This window comes from Epinephelus lanceolatus, chromosome 3, assembly GCF_041903045.1.
Source record: "Epinephelus lanceolatus isolate andai-2023 chromosome 3, ASM4190304v1, whole genome shotgun sequence".
NCBI classification, from domain to species: domain Eukaryota; kingdom Metazoa; phylum Chordata; class Actinopteri; order Perciformes; family Serranidae; genus Epinephelus; species Epinephelus lanceolatus.
The window spans coordinates 51,140,001-51,161,220 of record NC_135736.1 but is presented as its reverse complement, the minus strand read 5'-3'; the positions used below and the strand labels follow the sequence as shown (position 1 = coordinate 51,161,220).

The 21,220-nt window shown below is 46.2% G+C and overlaps 2 protein-coding genes across 2 annotated transcripts in view; one reads left to right on the top strand and one right to left on the bottom strand.

Annotated features, from left to right (window-relative positions):
• The first annotated feature begins 1,233 nt into the window (after positions 1–1,233).
• On the top strand, positions 1,234–8,327 carry soul4 (heme-binding protein soul4). The gene is made up of 6 exons (XM_033623181.2): positions 1,234–1,373; positions 4,981–5,209; positions 6,583–6,668; positions 6,758–6,899; positions 6,982–7,165; positions 7,276–8,327. The coding sequence occupies exons 2-6, from the start codon at positions 5,050–5,052 to the stop codon at positions 7,448–7,450; spliced, it is 747 nt and encodes a 248-aa protein (XP_033479072.1). The 5' UTR covers positions 1,234–1,373; positions 4,981–5,049; the 3' UTR covers positions 7,451–8,327.
• Positions 8,328–10,258: 1,931 nt separating this feature from the next.
• The window catches only part of eif4a3 (eukaryotic translation initiation factor 4A3), a 15,182-nt gene continuing 4,220 nt past the window's right edge, over positions 10,259–21,220 (bottom strand). Inside the window, exons 3-12 of the mRNA XM_078166578.1 lie at positions 19,560–19,626; positions 19,099–19,161; positions 18,875–19,007; positions 18,685–18,765; positions 17,801–17,942; positions 14,470–14,608; positions 14,261–14,376; positions 12,262–12,369; positions 10,567–10,694; positions 10,259–10,436 (exon numbers count right to left, since the gene is read on the bottom strand). Of these exons, the coding sequence (XP_078022704.1) occupies positions 10,420–10,436; positions 10,567–10,694; positions 12,262–12,369; positions 14,261–14,376; positions 14,470–14,608; positions 17,801–17,942; positions 18,685–18,765; positions 18,875–19,007; positions 19,099–19,161; positions 19,560–19,626 (994 nt within the window). The 3' untranslated portion in view covers positions 10,259–10,419. The remainder of the gene's footprint in view (positions 10,437–10,566; positions 10,695–12,261; positions 12,370–14,260; positions 14,377–14,469; positions 14,609–17,800; positions 17,943–18,684; positions 18,766–18,874; positions 19,008–19,098; positions 19,162–19,559; positions 19,627–21,220) is intronic.

Here is a 21,220-nt window from a genome sequence, read left to right as displayed (position 1 = left end):
TGTATATATAACATGATGTCTTAACTATCATTATATATGTATATATAACATTATGTGATAATTGTCTCATATAATGATACAATTATCACATAATCTTATATATACATATATAATGATACAGTATTGACACTGGATCTTTGTACAAAGTTTGGTTTATTTTCAAGCATGAGAAGGCAGATTTTCTAGCAGAAAAAAGACTTGAAGATGCTGCACAGTGATCTTCACAAACTGAGTAAGCCATTCACTGTTGTGTAGGAAAGCAGCCATCCGTGCATGGAAAGGCAGATTTGAAACCACTGTAAAAAATTCAGTTTTAAAGACAAAAATCTGAAAATACACATATTGCATCTAGACAGCATGGAGATGTTGGTAATTTGTTTGTAACAATGATTGATTTGCTCCATAAGTGAAAAACTGATGTTTAAAATTGCCATTTTTACATTGACTCCAATTGTTCACATTAGCGCAAAATTCAAAATGCTGTCAAAAATTCAGTTTTTGAGATAAAATTCTGAATTTTGCCACACATCATCTACCATGACTCTAGAATTTTTTAATGTTTTTTTTCATGAACATTGAAGATTTATTTAGCAAGAATTTGCATGTATATATTTATAGTACCGTTTACAGTCAAACATTTTGATATATACATACATCAAAAATCTGAGAAACGTACTTTTTGTAGGACAGTCTGAAGATGCTCTGTAGCAAGTTTGGTGTCAATTGAGCAAAAATTGTGGGAGGAGATAGGTTTAAGAAGTTTTACAGTTTTTGAAAAAAACAGAGTGATGAACTTCATAATTTTTAATAGGTTTAAATGTACAAATATCTTCAGTATTGGGGCTACAGTTTGATGAAAGTTGTGAAGTTGTAGCACGTATGGTTGATTTGTTATGAATTTTCAAAGTTTTGAACTTTAGACGCTTGCTGTAGCGCCACCATCAGGACTATTGGCTTGAGTTTACAGCTGAGGATATCTGGCATGAGACTGGACCTTTGTGCAAAGTTTGGTGAGTTTTCACCCATGGGAAGTATGATTTCCTCAGAAGAAGAAAGAAGAAGAAGAAGAAGAAGAAGAAGAACTAGGATTACAATAGTGTCCTGGCAGCTTAGCTGCCCGGACCCTAATAAAATAAAAAAAAAATATTAATGAGATGCTGAAACTGAAGATTACTGATGGGTGAGGATGAGGAAATCAACCCTTTTCTGTTTTCTCAAGTTTTATTCTGAAAGACAGCCGGACGTACAGGCTTTTATTTTGAAGTATCCGCCGGTGCAGTGTATCGGAAGCAGAGAAGAAGAAGCTCAGCGTCGTTGTTGTAATTGACGGACAGTTTGAGGCTCACCTGGTGGACAGGTGCGACCACAACGAGGTGAGACAAACAATTGCTGGACCCGTGTTCTGACCCAGTCGCGGTCCCGGTCTGCTGACGATGCTTACCGTGCTAACCATGCTAATCTCCTCGCGCTGTGCTGCTTACTGAACCCGGTACCGAGACCTGCCCGCTCTCTGCCGGGTCCGGACCGGCTCCTCCGGACTCCCTGTGGTCCATCCGGTATCTGTTAGGAAACCGGACCGGTGTGCGGCGAGCAGCGGTTGTGTGTTTGGACCGGATCCCCGGTGACCTAGTTTCAGTTCTGGCGGATCCGCGGCCCGGAACCACCGGACCGACCCGGTTCACACCGAACACACGGGTCCAGAAGGACTATAAAGACCTGATCAGTGATCGATCCGGATCACTGATCAGGTCTTTATGGTTTATTGTCTTTTATTGTTCCACTTCTGTCACATCCGGAGTGACTTTCAAATTAAAAGAATCAGCACGATAGCACGTCTGAATCTCAATCAGACCGGAAGTGTGACGTCTACGTAGCACATTGACCCGTTACGGAAGAGCTCAAAGGAAACACGTCCGGTTGTTGTTGTGTTTCGATAAATAAACAGATGTGACATCTCACGTTGGTGAAAGAGATCAGATAACGGACCGATTATTGAAATAGAATGATTTCTGTTATTGATCAGAACTCATCTACAAACATCATGGTTCTTTTATTTTGAAGTGCGGTTTCCTGTTGACGGAAACAACTTAAACAACCAGAGTGACATCACAGGCTGGCATCACCATGACAAGAACTCAAAGTCCACTTCCGGTCAGAGGTACATGTCTCATAGCTGGGGCCTGTATCACGAAGTGAGATCAACCTTTCCTGGGTTACCCAGACCTATCCTGGGTTGACTAACAATGGCAATCAGGATAATCGGTATCGCGACGCTGGATATCAACTCGGTAACTCAACCCAGGGTTGCTTTATCAAGAGCCGTGAACGCGCACGCAGCGGACCAATCACAATCATGAGAGAAGCGCAGCGTCACTGAGCGTCCTCACAGAGCGTCCTCACAGAGCATCCTCACTGAGCGTCCTCACTGAGCGTCCTCACAGAGCGTCCTCACAGAGCGTCCTCACAGAGCGTCCTCACTGAGCGTCCTCACAGAGCGTCCTCACAGAGCGTCACTGAGCGTCCTCACAGAGCGTCCTCACAGAGCGTCCTCACAGAGCGTCACTGAGCGTCCTCACTGAGCGCCGTATGTGAGGAAAAACAGTATTTCTCGTGAGGATCAGAGATTAATTCTACTAAAATATGAGGAGGAGAAAAGCAACATTAGAGAAAAGGCCAACACCGTGGCAGCTGCAGGAGGAGGAAACATGCGTGGCAACACATAACGGGATGAATAATGTTTAGTTTCAGTTTAGATTAGTTTATTTGCACATAATGTTAAAAACAGACAGTATAACATTTACAAGATTAAACAAAGAAAAGTGCCGGAGAGGTTAGAAGCCACTAAAAGCTTATCAAAGAAATTCCCCTGTCAAAACATCAATGAAATCACATAATAGAGAAGAAAAAGAAACGGGTGAGGAAAGAAGAAATAGAGGAGGAGAGAGGGAAAAATCAAGACAAAACAAGGCAGCAAATAAAATGATGTGTAGGTTAAATGACTCATCACTGGTTCAAGTAGCTACAGTACCTGTACCTGTACATCTGACACTGATCACACCCTTGAATCCCATGAAATCAATGCTGCACAGATGAATTGCGTGTATTACAATTATCGTCTAACATCATTGCGTCTGATAAATTGGTCTTCTTTGTCATAACGTTATATATTCTACAATAAAGCTTAAAGCTGACGCCACAATTAAATCATATCAACACCAAATTGATAGTCTGAATAAAATCATCCTGATATTGAGCTGTGTTAGAAATTAACAGCTGCGCAGAAATATAGCTAGTGTCCCTCTTTAAAAAACAAAAAGGAAAATCCCTCAAACACCATGAAGTGTAGACATGATAGGCTACTTTCCACATTTCCAGCAGCAAAGCTGTCAATTAGGCCCATTATCTTTAACAGGGATCATTTCCTCCAACAAAACAAAATGTTGGCACTAATTAATGGTGCTATTAAGTGTCCGCAAATGATCAGTTTCTTTCTTATGAAGGGGTGGGATGAAAGTTCCACTTCTTTCCACTCCTTTTTGAACAATCTTTTCATTGTCTGTTGTTGTTGCTTTCTTTTCTTTTTTAATGCTCAAAATAAACTTTCAAATCAAAATCAATCAAATGAATTAAACTTCCCGTCATGACTGGGCTGCATTTCTGTCAGCCATCAACAGCTGATTGGCCAGTGGGTGGTGCTTTTTATAGGATCAGATTCAACCCTGAACTTACCCTGCTCCGGAGCAGGATAGCCGTTCAGAGTAAGTTACCATGGTGATCTACCCCGATAAGAACTGAACCGGCTTCGTGAGACCGAAAACCCAGAGTTAACCCTGAAGTTACCTCGCTAAGACATTAATCCTGCTTCCTGATACAGGCCCCTGGAGTCTGTCTGACCTCACTGTTTACACAGTCAACAAACAAACAAATAAACAAGTGTACACAGTGGGCGTGGCCTCCTTCAGCTGTGACGAGCTGCTGCTGTCAAACATGAAGGACCAAAACTGAGACTGTCTGTCCTCCTGTCCGTCCTCTTGTCTGTCCTCCTTTCCTTCTCTCTGTCCCCCTGTCTGTCTTCTTCCCTGTCCTCCTTAATGTCCCCTTGAGTGTCCTCTGTCCCCCTCTGTCCCCTCTCCTGACTGTCCCTTTGTCTGTCCCTGTCCTCCTGTCTGTCCTCCTGAATGTTCTCTATCCCCCTGTCTGTCCCCGTCCTCCTGAATGTTCTCTATCCCCCTGACTTTCTCTGTCCTCCTGTCTGTCCTCCTGAATGAGACTGTCGTCTGACTGTCCTCTGTCCATCCTCACTGTGTGTCCTCACTCTGTGTGTCCTCACTGAATGTCCTTACTCTGTGTGTCCTCACGCTGTGTCCTCACTCTCTGTGTTCTCACTGAATGTCCTCACTCTGTGTGTCCTCACTCTCTGTGTTCTCACTGAATGTCCTCACTCTGTGTGTCCTCACTCTGTGTGTTCTCACTGAATGTCCTCACTCTGTGTCCTCATTCTGTGTGTCCTCACTCTGTGTCCACTCTGTGCGTCCTCACTCTGTGTCCTCACTCTGTGTCCACTCTGTGTCCTCACTCAGTGTGTCCTCACTATGTGTGTCCTCACTGAATGTCCTCACTGAGTGTGTCCTCACTCAGTGTCCTCATTCTGTGTGTCCTCACTGTGTCCTCTGTGTTCTCACTCTGTGTGTCCTCACTCTGTGTGTCCTCACTGAGTGTCCTCACTCAGTGTGTCCTCACTCAGTGTGTCCTCACTCAGTGTGTCATCACTCTGTGTCCTCACTCTTTGTCCTAACCCTGTGTCCTCACTCTGTGTGTCCTCACTCTGTGTGTCCTCACTCTGTGTGTCCTCACTTTGTGTGCTCACTCTGTGTGTCCTCACTGAGTGTCCTCACTGAGTGTCCTCACTGATTGTCCTCACTCTGTGTGTCCTCACTCTGTGTGTCCTCACTGAGTGTCCTCACTGTGTCTTTGTTTCAGGAACATTAAATATCGGTCTCCTCTCAGTGGACATCGTCTCTGCTGAGGTCATCTCCTCCTCCAGCAGCGATGGCTCTGATCTCTCTGGAAGACCTCGACGGATTGGACGACGAGCAGCTGGATGATGACATCACCGACAACCCTGAACCAATGGATGAAGAGGAAAGAGACCGACTGCTGGCTCACTGGCAGGCAGTCGCCAGTACCCACCATGTGTCAGTACCTCCAGGTGAGGGGACGAGTCCATCACGTGTCAATATCTCCAGGTGAGGGGGCGGGGCCACCACGTGTCAGTATCTCCAGGTGAGGGGGCGGGGCCACCACGTGTCAGCACTTCCAGGTGGGGGGCAGGGCTACCATGTGTCAGTACCTCCAGGTGAGGGGACGAGTCCATCACGTGTCAATATCTCCAGGTGAGGGGGCGGGGCCACCACGTGTCAGTTTCTCCAGGTGAGGGGGCGGGGCCATCACGTGTCAGTATCTCCAGGTGGGGGGCGGGGCCACCACGTGTCAGCACTTCCAGGTGGGGGGCAGGGCTACCATGTGTCAGTACCTCCAGGTGAGGGGGCGGGGCCATCACGTGTCAGTATCTCCAGGTGAGGGGGCTGGGCCACCACGTGTCAGCACCTCCAGGTGGGGGGCGGGGCCACCATGTGTCAGCACTTCCAGGTGGGGGGCAGGGCTACCATGTGTCTGCACCTCCAGGTGAGGGGGCGGGTTCACCACGTGTCAGTATTTCCAGGTGAGGGGGCGGGGCCACCACGTGTCAGCACCTCCAGGTGAGGGGGCGGGGCCACCACGTGTCAGCAACTCCAGGTGAGGGGGCGGGGCCATCACGTGTCAGTATCTCCAGGTGAGGGGGCGGGGCCACCACGTGTCAGCACCTCCAGGTGAGGGGGCGGGGCCACCACGTGTTAGCACCTTCAAGTGAGGGGGCGGGGCTACATGTGTCTGCACCTTCAAGTGAGGGGGCGGGGCTACATGTGTCTGCACCTTCAGGTGAGGGGGCGGGGCCATCACGTGTCAGTATCTCCAGGTGAGGGGGCAGGGCCACCATGTGTCTGCACCTTCCGGTGAGGGGGCGGGGTCACCACGTGTCACCACCTCCAGGTGAGGGGGCACCACGTGAGGGGGCACCACGTGAGGGGGCACCACGTGTCTGCACCTCCAGGTGAGGGGGCACCACGTGAGGGGGCACCACGTGTCTGCACCTCCAGGTGAGGGGGCACCATGTGTCTGCACCTCCAGGTGAGGGGGCACCACGTGAGGGGGCACCACGTGTCTGCACCTCCAGGTGAGGGGGCACCATGTGTCTGCACCTCCAGGTGAGGGGGCACCACGTGAGGGGGCACCACGTGTCTGCACCTCCAGGTGAGGGGGCACCATGTGTCTGCACCTCCACGTGAGGGGGCACCACGTGTCTGCACCTCCAGGTGAGGGGGCACCATGTGTCTGCACCTCCAGGTGAGGGGGCGGGGCCATCACGTGTCAGTATCTCCAGGGGCCGGGCAACTATTTGTTAGCACCTTGCATGTCAGTCAGCTGACTGTTTACCTGTTTTGATTGTAAACAAAAACTGAACTTCCTGTTTGTGTGTTACAGACATGATTGGACCTATACAGGAAATGACCCGCAGTAACCAGCAGAGGGAGACCCTCCCCTTCGCTCCAGTGTCCCGCCATGAGAAGGTAAGGACCAGAACAAACTCCCCCCTGTGTCCCCCACAGATGGGGGAGGAGCTGTATGTGTCTCTGACTCCCCCCTGTGTCCCCCACAGATGGAGGAGGAGCTGTATGAGGAGCGTCTGTACGCAGCAGGTCACTGGGCGTGTGTGACTCGGGGGGAGGAGCTGTATGAACAGAGCATCTCGATGGGCTTCATGAAGCTGATGCGTTTTATCTGTAAAGAAAACTCTGCAGGTAACCCCCCCCCCCCCCCCGGGGTCATGTGATCAGTATTGATCAGGTGATCGGTGTGTATTGATGTATTGATGCTATGTAGGCAGGTACCTGGGGATGACGGTGCCGGTGGTCAGTAACATCCACATGAAGGAGGACGGGATCACGTTTGAGAAAGACGTCCAGATGGCGCTCTTCCTGCCCTCCGAGTTTCAGACCGACCCCCCCCGCCCCACTGACCCCGACATCACCATCATCTACAGAGAACCAATCAGAGTGGTTGCCAGGTCAGAGCATCATCATCATCATCACCATCAACGCGGTGCTCCTGACCTGTAAAAATCGTTATGTAACTCAGTTTGTGATGATGATGTTCTGCTCTCTGATTGGTTGTCAGGACATTCTATGGGACAACCACGGAGGAGACGGTGACCAATCAGATCAGCCTGCTGTGGGAGATTCTGGGCGTCACCGATGACCTTCACAGAGACAGCTACATGGTTGCCACATACGAGAACCCCGGTGTCCCTCGCCGCCGGAATGAGATCTGGTTTATCAGACGCCAACTGTAGACGCCTCCTTTGATTGGCTGGTTTGTTTATCTGCTCATTTCCTGTATTTTTATGTTGAACTGACCAATCAGAGCAGGTTTGCATTTGTTAGCAGGTCCTGACACTAAGCCCCGCCCCCTGCATCTCCTGTCCAATCAGAGCTCCTCTCTCTTAATCACTGACACCCCATTGGTTCACACATTAAATGATCCCGCACCACAGCAACAGGAAATACATCTGTTTTATCAAGGCTCCGTCCTGATTGGCCGATCAGATCGATCAGACTGAAAACATCAAAGGAACATCTGAGAGGAGCTCCGCCCACCAGCTTAGTTTAGCTTAGCTTAGCTTAGCTTAATTTAGCTTAGCAAGACGTTGCTGTGGACCTGGCCCTGCCCTGGACTTGGTTGCAGTGGTTCTGGTCCTGGAACTAGTCCTGGTTTTGGACCTGGCTGTTAACCTGGCCCTGAATACGGATCTGGTGGTGGTCCTGGACCTGGTCAGGGTCCTGAATTTGGACCCAGTCCTGGATCTGGACCTTTTCCTGATCTTGGACCTGGTCATAGACCCAGTCCTAATCCTGGTCTCAGAGGGGGTAGTGGCAGTCCTTTAGTATATTGCAGTTTTTCTACAGTCGATATGTGAGGTTCTGGTTCTGGTCTCAGCATGAGATCTGAGGACGGTTCAATATTTTGTAACAAGGTGATAATGAAGGTTTTTAAGATGTAAAATATGAAAGTGATGATGATGATGATGATGTCAGTATTTGATGTGAAACAGCTTTTTGTGATTTCTGGTGACGTCCTGTTTATTTTCACTGTAAAAGTGTTTTTATTGTTGTTTTGTTCCTTTAACATTTGTGTTTGAAATAAAATCTGATCTGCGTGACGCATCTCAAGTCTTTGTGTTCGGCTCTGATGTCATAACCACAAATCATTTCAAACACGACGCCATGTTTCCATCAACTGTTTGATCTTTATAATTAAAACATAAATATTGTTTACAGAATCTGTCTGCAGGAATAAATATAAACAGCCGCGGCGGCGGAGATGACACGCATGTCTGCATCAGATAGAGGAAAAGGCACAAACCTGTGTCAGCTGGTTTTTCATCACGTCTCTACATCAAAAATATTTAGTTTTTATTCTATGAATCCAAAAGGAGAACACCTGCACACTGTCTGCACCAGCAGTGGTCGAATTGTTAATTTTTAACAAGGGGGATGCAGTGTAGCTTTGATTTTTTTCCGCGTACACACATCATCAAACATGACAGTACAGATGTGTAAAATTAAAGATAAAGAAAAATGGCATGACTTATACCTGCTGCCTTTAAAAACACAAATAATGCAGTAGTATTCCTATTGCAATATAGACAAAAAAAGCATTTTAGAGTATAAATAAGAATAGTTCTGAAATAGCTGTGAAAATTGATCGTAGAGTCACTCTTATCCTACAGACATTTCCTTAGCCAGTTATAATTTCTCCTTACCTGTGAAGCCTTGGGCTGATAATTGGTGCTGCTGTCAGGTCCCTGTCCTGATATCTGCCTGGTTTCTCCCTGTTCCTCTTCTATCTATTGCAATAATATAGATAATAAATGTGCAAAGCAAAAATCATAAATAGAATTAGGCATAGTAGTGGTGACATAGCTGTGGAAATTAACCTCAAAGTCACTTTTATGCTCTGGATATTTTCTCTCAGCCAGTTATAATCTCTTCTCTCCTGTGAAGACCCTGCATGATCATCCTTGCTGGCCTCTGGTCCACTGTCTCCTCCCTGACTCTGCTCTTTATACTGTGGCAATAACGATTAAAAATATGTGGAAAGCAATAGTGAGCACAAGTTCTTATTAAGGAGGAGTGGGTTTATTCCTAACATGAAACTAGGTATTTAACATAGGTAACATTAATATTAGTGTTCTTGTTAACTATCTTAACTTGATATATTGGCATCTATTAATTAGTCATCATTTTGCTAACATTATCTACATGCAACAGCATCACTCAGCTTACACGGTTTGTTTGGAAGAAACTGTGCAAGGTTTTTTGCTTCTTGCTGGCTGGTTTGCTGAACATAGTTAACACAGCAGCACTGCCCAGCAGCACACGTCTGGTCTGTGCGATTGATTCAGATCACAACACGACAGCATGCGTATGCGCCTGGCACTGTCTACTCACAGTGCGTTTAAAGACGGCTCGGAAAAACACGTTACCACATGTTAAACGAATTGAATGGTTATAACAGCTGTAAAAAGTGTGGGGGACAGAGGGCACAGATACGGGAAATGCGGGGGACATGTCTCCTGTATCCCCCCCCCTCAAATTATGTCCGTGCCTGCACACACAGATTCTAGATTAACAAGGGGGATGCTTTTTGGTCAATTTTCTAACAAAGGGGATGGCATCCCCCCTCATTTCGACCACTGTGCACCGGCAAAGAAAGTTACATTTATTAGACTGACTTTTTTTTGCCAGTGCAGACAGTGTGCAGGTGTTTGTTTGGCCCACCTACACATCTGTCTAAGACTGTTTTGGTGTGCACAGGACTTTTTTGACTTTTGCGTTTTTATTTTATAAAATCTGATGAAATTAAGTGATTTCTGTGTTTTAATTAATAAAATAACGTTGTTGTGGTTTATTGACTCGCACCAACTTTAAGCTCGAGCTCTGCAGATTTTAGGGATGAGACGCATTTGAAGGTGCTCTAGGATATGACATCACAGTAAAGAGAAATACCGACTCTCAAAGGGTTGAAAGAAGGCGGGTGACATCACTGTGACGTCAGTAAACATTAAATATTGAAGAAAAAAACACATTGAACAAACCAATGTGGAACCAAAACAAATTTATTTACAAAAACAAGTCAAGAGTTGTACAGTTGTTTTCACCTCAACAGTCAAATTAAGAAACACCCTCTAAAACTAATAAAAACAAACAAAAAAAAAGACAGGAAGTCAAAGGGGCGGGGTCCGATGTGATGTCATCCAGGTCAGATCAGATCGGCCACTGCAGAGGTAAACACAAACATGTCACCGTGACAGCAGCCAATCACAGAGCCTGCTCTGTTTTCAGGTTGACTGACTACAAATCGTGCTCGCTAACATGTTAGCATTAGTGGTGTCACAGGTGGAATTACCGTTCATGGGCATCTCGTCGATCTGGGTAGAGTAGTACTGCTCGATGTCCCGCAGGATCCTGATGTCATCGTTCTTCACAAAGTTGATGGCCACACCCTTACGCCCGTAACGACCAGACCGACCAATCCTGGAGGAGGTCATGTTAGAAACAACCATGAAAACACAGAGCGCTTCATCATCATGAACAACAGGGGCTCATCCCAATATCCCTCCTCAACTCTTGACTCCTTGATCACTTGACTTGAAAATTGATTGAGACTCGCCATCTTGTAGGACGTCTCAATTTGTTAAATGCACTCGGAGGAGTCGAGGAGAGAGGAGGCTTTCAGAGGGGGAAGTGAGGATACAGGAGTGCAGCCTTCACAGAAGTCTTTTATCGACCGACACACCTGATTGGATATCAGTTACTGATTGGAAAGCTGACCGGACTGATCTGATACATCAGTTTCACACAGAGTGAAGACATATAAGAGATTAAACTCCGTGTGTCACTGACAAGTTTGATATTCGTTTTGTTTTCTGATTCATCGAGTTCAAAATCTGTCTGTCTATCAGAGAGCCTGTCTGTCAGACAGAAACACTTTAACGGGATAGTGCACCCAAAAATGAAAATTCAGCCATTATCTACTCACCCATATGCCGAGGGAGGCTCAGGTGAAGTTTTAGAGTCCTCACATCACTTGCAGAGATCCAAGGGGAGAGGAGGTAGCAACACAACTCCACCTAATGGAGGCTGACGGCGCCCCAGATTCAAACGTCCAAAAACACATCATTGAAACCACAAAATATCTCCATACTGCCCGCACTCACGTGAACACACATGAAGGCGGTGCCCATGTCTCACGGTCTCGTGCAAGCACACACACGTGAGCTCGGTGTCCAGAGAGGCAGTCAGAGCTACAGGCTACAATGAGGCTAAAAACAGAGTTCAGATGAGGTTTTTCCAAACAACTTTTTATGTCGGGGCTTCAGGACACTTGGATCACTACGGACGAGCAGTATGGAGATATTTTGTGGTTTCAATTATGTGTTTTTGGACGTTTGAATCTGGGGCGCCGTCAGCCTCCATTAGGTGGAGTTGTGTTGCTACCTTCTCTCCCCTTGAAGATATAACATGTGATAACTGTATCATTATGTATGTATATATATAACATTGTGATAACTGTATCATTATAATCATTATATATGTATATATAACATTATGTGATAACTGTATCATTATATATGTATATATAACATTATGTGATAACTATCATTATATATAACATTATGTGCAGCAACAAACTATTTAAAAAATTAAAACTTTCTATAGCTTTTAATAAAGCCTCCTGAAAGCTGATCCAGCTGTAATCAGAAACAGACGTCGCTTCACGTGGCGCTTCAGAGGAAAGGACGTCTCATTTCTCTAAAGACATATATCCTTGTTTCTTCTCTCCTCGTGCCTCATCCTCGCATCTCTCCCCCGTGTCCTATGAGGGCGGAGCTAAGACGCAAGGAAGAGATGCAAGTGAGGGAAAGATGGATGCGAGATTCGGTATTGGGATGAACCCCAGATGTCAGACGACTCCTGCTAAGAGCCTGCCCATGCCCCGCCTACATACCCCGCCCATTGGCTACATGCCCATCATTTACACAACGCCTGTGGATGTCGAGCTCTGTGTTGTTGGGACTTGTTTGTGCGGAGTGAAACGTACCTGTGGATGTAGAGCTCTCTGTTGTTGGGCAGGTCATAGTTGATGATCAGAGAAACTTGAGGAACATCTAAACCTCTAGCCCAAACATCCGTGGAGATCAACACACGACTGAAAACACATGGAACCCATCAAGTCATGTGACCATATTCATACAGACAGGTATTCATACACACACCCAGGACAGGTGTCAGGGCATCAGTGTGTCCCCGTACAAACTGTGGCTCATCAGTGTCAGTGACAGTCATAGTTCTGTTGCAGCCCTCAGCACTTTAACCAGAACAGTCTATTACCCCCAAGCCCCGCTGTCTGTGTGTGCAGCACCACTCTGTCTGCTGAACATTTAAAGGTTCTGCTGCAGACAGTGTGGGTCTAACCTGAGACAAAACTGGGTTGAATCTGGGTCTAAACTGGGACTAAACAGGGTTTAAACTGGGTCTAACCTGAGACAAAACTGGGTTGAATCTGGGTCTAAACTGGGACTAATCTGGGTCTAAACTGTAACTAAACAGGGTTTAAACTGGGTCTAACCTGAGACGAAACTGGGTTGAATCTGGGTCTAAACTGGGACTAATCTGGGTCTAAACTGTAACTAAACAGGGTTTAAACTGGGTCTAACCTGAGACGAAACTGGGTTGAATCTGGGTCTAAACTGGGACTAATCTGGGTCTAAACTGTAACTAAACAGGGTTTAAACTGGGTCTAACCTGAGACAAAACTGGGTTGAATCTGGGTCTAAACTGGGACTAATCTGGGTCTAAACTGTAACTAAACAGGGTTTAAACTGGGTCTAACTTGAGACAAAACTGGGTTGAATCTGGGTCTAAACTGGGACTAATCTGGGTCTAAACTGTAACTAAACAGGGGTTAAACTGGGTCTAACCTGAGACAAAACTGGGACTAATCTGGGTCTAAACTGGGTTGAATCTGGGTCTAAACTGTAACTAAACAGGGTTTAAACTGGGTCTAACCTGAGACAAAACTGGGACTAATCTGGGTCTAAACTGTAACTAAACAGGGTTTAAACTGGGTCTACCCTGAGACAAAACTGGGTTGAAACTGGGTCTAAACTGGGATTTAAATTGGGTTTAAACTGGGTCTAAACTGGGACTAAGCCAAGTTGAAACTGGGTCTAACCTGGGTGTAAACTGGCACTGAACTGGGTCTAAACTGGGATTTAGCTGGATTGAAACTGGGACTAAACCAGGACTGAACTGTGGTTTAACTATGAATGAACTGTGACTTAATTGTCTGAACTGGGACTAAACTGGGACTAAACTAGGTTTAAACTGGGACTAAACTGGGTCTGAACTGGGACTTAATTGTCTAAACTGGGTTTAAACTGGGTCTAAACTGGGACTAAACTAGGTTTAAACTGGGACTAAACTGGGAAGTCAGAGAGCTCCGCCTGAGCTTCGTTCACCGACCCCAACATCTGTCCCTGTCTGTCTCACCCGTCAATGTCTGTCTCATCCCTCCCTCCCTGTCTGTCTGTCTCATCCCTCCCTGTCTGTCCGTCTCATCCCTCCCTCCCTCCCTGTGTCTCATCCCTCCCTCCCTGTCTGTCTCATCCCTCCTGTCTGTCTCATCCCTCCCTCCCTGTCTGTCTCATCCCTCCTGTCCGTCTGTCTCATCCCTCCCTGTCTGTCTATCTCATCCCTCCCTCCCTGTCTGTCCGTCTCATCCCTCCCTCCCTGTCTGTCTGTCTCATCCCTCCCTCCCTCCCTGTCTGTCTGTCTCATCCCTCCCTCCCTGTCTGTCTCATTCCTCCTGTCTGTCTCATCCCTCCCTCCCTGTCTGTCTCATCCCTCCTGTCCGTCTGTCTCATCCCTCCTGTCTGTCTCATCCCTCCCTCCCTGTCTGTCTCATCCCTCCTGTCCGTCTGTCTCATCCCTCCCTGTCTGTCTATCTCATCCCTCCCTCCCTGTCTGTCTGTCTCATCCCTCCCTGTCTGCCTCGCCTGTCGCAGTGTGTTGGACAGCAGTCCTGTGAGAGAGGTTACCTGGCCCCTGATCTGAACTCCTTCATGATGGACTCCCGCTCTTTCTGAGGCATGTCTCCATGCATCGAGGACACCGTGAAGTTGGCCTCTCTCATCTTCTCAGTCAGCCAGTCCACCTGAAACACACGCACACAGACTCCAGTTCCCACAAGGCTTAGCTGCTGCTGCAGGACTGACAGGATAATGTGGAGGAAGAGGAGCAAACTGACCTTCCTCTTGGTGTTACAGAAGATGACAGCCTGAGTGATGGTCAGAGTGTCGTACAGGTCGCACAGAGTGTCAAACTTCCACTCTTCTCTTTCGACCGCCACGAAGAACTGTTTGATCCCCTCCAGAGTAAGCTCATCTCTGAGGGACACACAATGAGAGACAGACTATCAACACTACACACTGTCTGTGAGGGACACACAATCAGATGCACACTGTCAACACTACACACTGTCTGTGAGGGACACACAATGAGAGACAGACTATCAACACTACACACTGTCTGTGAGGGACACACAATCAGATGCACACTGTCAACACTACACACTGTCTGTGAGGGACACACAATGAGAGACAGACTATCAACACTACACACTGTCTGTGAGGGACACACAATGAGAGACACACTATCAACACTACACACTGTCCCTGAGGGAATATTTTCATTTGTTTTCCCGGATTTTTTTTTTCATGATTATTTCCTGGATTTTTTTTTTAATGAATATTTTCTTTAAGTACATTGACACTTCTGTACAAAAAGGCTGAGTACCAGGAGTCCCTGGTTGTACTGAACACAACAGTGTCATCTCCAAGATCATCTAGGATGCAAAGATGAACCAGGGAGATCTAGCAGTCCTGTGGCTTATGGCACAGTACCAAACAAGTTGGTCAACTACACACTCAAAGCCTACCACGTCCCACAAAAGGCACAGCAGCTTGTCCGGAACTACTTCGGGGACTTCAAGATGTGCTTCACCTCTGGTGACTTCACTACCAACTGGAAGAGGCTGGAAGTCAGAATCATGACCGGATGTACAATCTCGGTGATTCTGTTCGCAGCTGCGTTGAACTTCCTGGTCAAGTCAGTGGAGAAGCAGGCAGACATCACGGTCAAGACAGGACAGAAGTGGAAAGCCAGCAGAGCTCTGACGGGAAGCGGAGGAGTGCTTACAACATGCAGACATCATGGGGGCGGTGACCCAGGGGAGGCCGGGCCTGGGAGTCATCACCTGCGCAAGCTGGAAGGAGGCAAAGGCAAAGGACCAGAGAGGGATGATGCAGAAGGAGATTTGCGTAGCAGAGGAAGGGGGCAGGCAAGCCAGCGCAGTAGCCATGAGACAGCAGGGCAGCTGGACCCAGTGAGACAGTGTTTGGGGAAGATCTCTCAGTTGGAAGGATATCTGGAATATTGAGGGGCATCGGATAAAGTTCCTCCTTAGTTCCTTGTATGATGTACCGCCAACGCCAACACACCTCCAAAGATGGAGACTGACAGAGGAGCCCTCCTGTTTGCGGTGGAAGAGACCAGCAGACCTGGAGCACATTCTGTCGTCCTGCCGAGTAAGCCTGACCGACGGGAAGTTCAGAAAGCGCCAATGGCCTGGGGAAGGAGAGGAAGCGGAAAGCCACCAAGGCCCAAGCCAAAGGTCCCTGCTTCATCAGTTTTCTTAGGCCTGGGGAGAAGGCAGCCAAGGAGGACGGATGTTCAGGCATCCTCGGTACGGCAAGGGACTGGGAGATGAGAGTTGACCTTAGAAGACAACTCAAGTTTCCAGAGAAGATTGCCGTCACCAGCCTCCGACCAGATATTGTGCGCTGGTCCCAAGTGTCAAAGCAGGCAGCCCTATAGAGCTGAAGGTACCCTGGGAGGAAAGGATTGAGGAGGCACATGCGCACAAGCTAGGGAAATACCAGTCCCTCATCTTTGAGAGCCATCAGAGGGGGTGGAGAGCCTGGAACCTATCAGCAGAGGTCGGTTGTAGTGGCTTCCCAGGACAGTCACCCTGGAGAGCACTGGGGGTGCTTGGGGTCAGAGGGGCAGCCCGCAAGAACCTGGTGACGTCATCCAGATGGCTGAGGCTGAAGAGAAGCAAGTGGTGGCTAAACCAGGCTGGCAGAGGAAGGGGGGGGGGGGCAGAGCTGATAGGTGAAGACCTGAAAGGCAGAGGGAGCAGTTCCAGGATGCTGGTTCTGCTGTCAAGCCCCACTGAGGTGTCATGGGCTAGTTGATGAAACACCGGTAAAGTGGGGTGCCCACTTGAAAACCCAGTGAAGTCACAAGGTCTGAAACATAAAGCTCTGCCCTCAGTTGAAGATGTCTGAAGGGAGCAATTTCTATGCCAACCACCCCACATAAGGCGCAGGAGGCAACTCCTGCCAAGTGCGGTGGCTGCGATATACCCTCATCGTGTGAAGATATTCTAGATTCTTTTTCTTTGAATATTTTCTGGATGTTTTTTATTAGTATTTTCTGGATTTTTTTCCCCTGAATATTTTCTAGATGTTTATTCCTGATTATTTTCTGGATGTTTTATAATGAATATTTTCTGGATTCTTTTTTTTTCTAGATGTTTTTTTTCACAAATATTTTCTAGTTTTTTTTTGTTGTTTTTTTCCTGAATATTTTCTGGATTTTCTTTTCCCAGAATGTTTTCTAGATGTTTTTTCCCCCCTGAATATTTTCTGGATGTTTTTTCCTGAATCATAAGTGCCAATATCGTAGGCAACTGGACTTGCTTGCGTTTTTTGAAGACTTCTTTTTTTTCTGAATGTTTTCTATACTGAATATTTTCTAGATTTTCTTTTTCCTGAATACTTTCTGAATTTTTTTTCCCTGGAATATTTTCTAGATTTTTTTTTCCTGAATACTTTCTGGATCTTTTTTCATGAATATTTTCTAGATGTTTTTTCCCTGAGTATTTTATGGACTTGTTTTCCCCCTGAATATTTGGATGTTACAATGAATATTCTCTGGATGTTACAATGAATATTCTCTGGACGTTATAACGAATATTCTCTGGACGTTATAACGAATATTCTCTGGATGTTATGATGAATATTCTCTGGACGTTATAATGAATATTCTCTGGATGTTATGATGAATATTCTCTGGATTTTATGATGAATATTCTCTGGACATTATAATGAATATTCTCTGGACGTTATGATGAATATTCTCTGGATGTTATGATGAATATTCTCTGGACGTTATGATGAATATTCTCTGGACGTTACGATGAATATTCTCTGGACGTTATAATGAATATTCTCTGGATGTTATGATGAATATTCTCTGGACGTTATGATGAATATTCTCTGGACGTTACGATGAATATTCTCTGGACGTTATAATGAATATTCTCTGGATGTTATGATGAATATTCTCTGGATGTTATGATGAATATTCTCTGGACGTTATAATGAATATTCTCTGGACGTTATGATGAATATTCTCTGGATGTTACGATGAATATTCTCTGGATGTTACAATGAATATTCTCTGGATGTTACAATGAATATTCTCTGGATGCTTCTGGGTGTTTCTGCACTGACCGTTTGACCAGGATGCGGATGGGGTCTGTCATGAACTTGTTGGTCATCTCCAGGATCTCGTGCGGCAGCGTGGCGCTGATCAGGACTACCTGTGTGGCTGGAGGCAGGTAACGGTACACGTCGTAGATCTGCTCCTTAAAACCTGAACAACAAACAACAATGATGATGAGTCCAGCTTCTGTTTCTGAGGACAGCGACACCATCAGCAGGACGGAGACACCATAAATATAATAATATAAACCAATATAAATGGTAGGGGAAACACTGCACTGTCAGGATTAAGAGATTTAGAGACAGAGACAGAGAAAGACAGGGACAGAGAGAGAGACAGAGACAGGGACAGAGACAGACAGGGACAGAGAGAGAGACAGAGACAGGGACAGACACAGACAGAGACAGAGCAAGAGAGAACAGAGACAGACAGAGACAGCTGGTGAAATAACTCTGTGTCTCAGATCATCAGGACAGTGTCCTCTGACTGTCTCACAATCCAGACTGGTGGGTAACAGGCGGTCGAGACTTTACAGCTCTGGATCAGCCCTCCGCTAGAGCTGCCTCTTCTTCTTCCTTCTCCTTATTCTCCTCACTCTTCCTCCTCCTCCTCCTGTCTCTAATGGCAGTCACTAGAATCAGACCAGTCAGCAGCAGCCAATCAGAGCTGTTCGACATGTCAGATTTTAGTGACTGTTGAATGTCCAATGAGAAAGTCTGTGGCCCGGCTGCCATGTTCTGGGCTCTGATTAGTTGTTTTCAGTCACATGCAGTGAGATCATCAGAGACATAGATTAAGATCTCTCACACACACACACACACACACACACACACACACACACACACACACACACACACAAACGTGACATCACAGCTCTCTCCAGGTGTCTCACCTTTGTTGAGCATCTCGTCAGCTTCGTCCAGAACCAACATCTTGATGGCTCTCGTCCTCAGACTCCTGCGACGAATCATATCTGCAGACAAACAACACACTCGGTTCAACTTCCTCTCGGCTCTGGACATTGATTGGCGAGTCTCTGAGGTCTGGAGAACGCCACGAGAGTTGTTGTCAGGTAAACTAACCAAACACTCGTCCAGGTGTCCCCGCCACCACGTGCTGACCGTAGTCCAGTTTCCTGATGTCCTCGCCCACATTGGTCCCTCCGATGCAGGCGTGACACTGGACGTTCATGTAGTCTCCCAGAGCCAGCAGCACCTGAACACAGACAAACAGCCAATCAGAAACCAGGACACAGCTACCCTTCTCACTGCTGATTGGCTGGGTATGACCGCGAGGGCGGGGCTACCTTCTGAATCTGTCCGGCCAGCTCTCTGGTTGGAGCGAGGATCAGAGCCTGGGTCTCCCTCACCTGCACACAGGAAACGCATCACAGCATGATGTCATCAAAAATTCAAGTTCCTCTGTGTGACATCCTCTGATCAGAGGACACGATACAGACCATAATAACCATGACTTCAGTCTCATGATAATAAATAAGATGGACAACACATCTCCCACTGTACAGAGGTGAAGCTAAAACATCACAGTGCGGTGGTGACGTCATATAGTGCCAGAGTCTGCGCAGCAGCAAGCTCTGTGGTTTCCCGCCCATACACCTGTCTGACCAATCGCAAGCAGCGCCACTGACTGTGAGCTCACTGATTGGCCTTGTGGACCACGTGACCCTGTGGCCGAGCCTGCTGCGTTCTGCTGACACAAAGGTGAAGTTTCGGATTCCTGCGGCGGAACATTTTTATCAGAACTCACCTGGATGTCGAGACACTGCAGCACCGACACGCAGAAGGTGGCCGTCTTTCCTGTTCCAGACTGAGACCTGAACACATCACAGACCAGCTGTTAGAGTACATCAAGATCAGCACTAGTCTTGCACCGATTACAATTTTTTGGGCCGATTGCAATTACATTTTTTTCAAACCACTTTACAGCACACAAGATATTGCAGTATTTTCTATCTTTCCTTTATTAGAACATTTTAACAGGGGAAAAAAAACATAAAATTCATACAGGGCTTTACATCTTCAAAATACAGTGTTATGGACATTCTTATTTTAACAACGAGAAAATAGGTGCAGATTTGAACAGGCTGCCGCTCCCGTGAGAACGCTTCTGCCAGTAAGCGCATGGACACATGCATCTTCAGCACGTGGGCACGCGCCTTGTCAGTTTCAAGTGGCACGGTGCGGCAGTGAGAGCTCCGCTTCGTTAAGTTTAACACGTACAATTAACAACTTTCTCCTTCCCTCTTTTGATGTGTGAGCGTGAATGATTAAGGTGAGAAGCCGCCCATGTTTACAGATTGTATATGCATATTTGTAAGAACTGAGTGGAAAGCTATTTTTCCTTTTGTTTATTTCAGAACCACACACACACACACACACACACACACACACACACACACACGCTACACTTGTGAAGCTCCTGCATTGAAAATTAAAGTATCATCTCGAACCTGATTCTCTAGCTGGAATCATTTACTCCATAGTTATCCTACCCAAACCAGTGTGTCCCTGAGGTCCCCTTCCTGGATCAGAATGATCCGGATTTTGTAGTCCTCCTTTTTGCTATCCCAGATCAAATTGATCTTGTAGATTTGGTCCTGGTTTTTCAAAGAATTTTCAGATAGGATCATTCTGATCGAGATACCACAAGATCAGGATTACAGAATCTGGATTTGAGGTCTTTGGATATAGGCTGACTACCATGATCATCCCACTTGTATTTTTACCCCTCATCTATTTTTATTTTGTTATTCTTCATGTTGCCTTCAGCACAAGATTATGTTGTTTGTCACTTGTTTTAGAAAATAGATGCAATTGTGAATTCACTACAAAAGCAATTCAAAGTTGCTTTGGAAGAAAGTGTCAGCTAAATGACCCTCCCCCTTTTTTCTTTTTCATTTTGGCTTTGTTGTATTTTTTGGTTGATTTTTTTTTGTAAGGTGTTAACTATGTATGAAAAGACAGCAGTTATACATTTTCTGTTTGCTCAATTGATGAGTTTTGTCTTGGCTGTCTGGAATAAAATAAAAAAGAGTTAAAAAGAAAAAACAAAGTAAAATTATTTTGACTTACATGTGGGAATTGGTTGGGTCTAGTGATCAGTAGGAATATCTAGGATGTGATAACGTGCTTTGGTATTTATTGTGCTTTGTGTAATATTAACATGTATTTTGTTTACTATTGATTTTGTACGGCAGCTCTTATGATGAGAAGTAATGTAGCCTAGGCTATATTTTGTAATCTAACATTCTGGTTTCACAAACTTCAGTTTCCCAGTAAAGTTAAGAAAACAAATTGAATGGTGTCAGACAGTATCCCTCTGTCCAGCCTGACCGCCGGCATTAGTACACTGTGCAATGTGCCATGTGTCCTACATCTCTCTACATCCACCTTGGATCCATGCTTGAT

Excerpts from the sequence above, each read along its gene's own strand:
- soul4 (XM_033623181.2), top strand. The coding sequence starts at position 5,050 with ATGGCTCTGATCTCTCTGGAAGACCTCGACGGATTGGACGACGAGCAG. Across the intron at positions 5,210-6,582 it reads CCATGTGTCAGTACCTCCAG|ACATGATTGGACCTATACAG; the intron begins GTGAGGGGACGA and ends TGTGTGTTACAG. Across the intron at positions 6,669-6,757 it reads CAGTGTCCCGCCATGAGAAG|ATGGAGGAGGAGCTGTATGA; the intron begins GTAAGGACCAGA and ends TGTCCCCCACAG.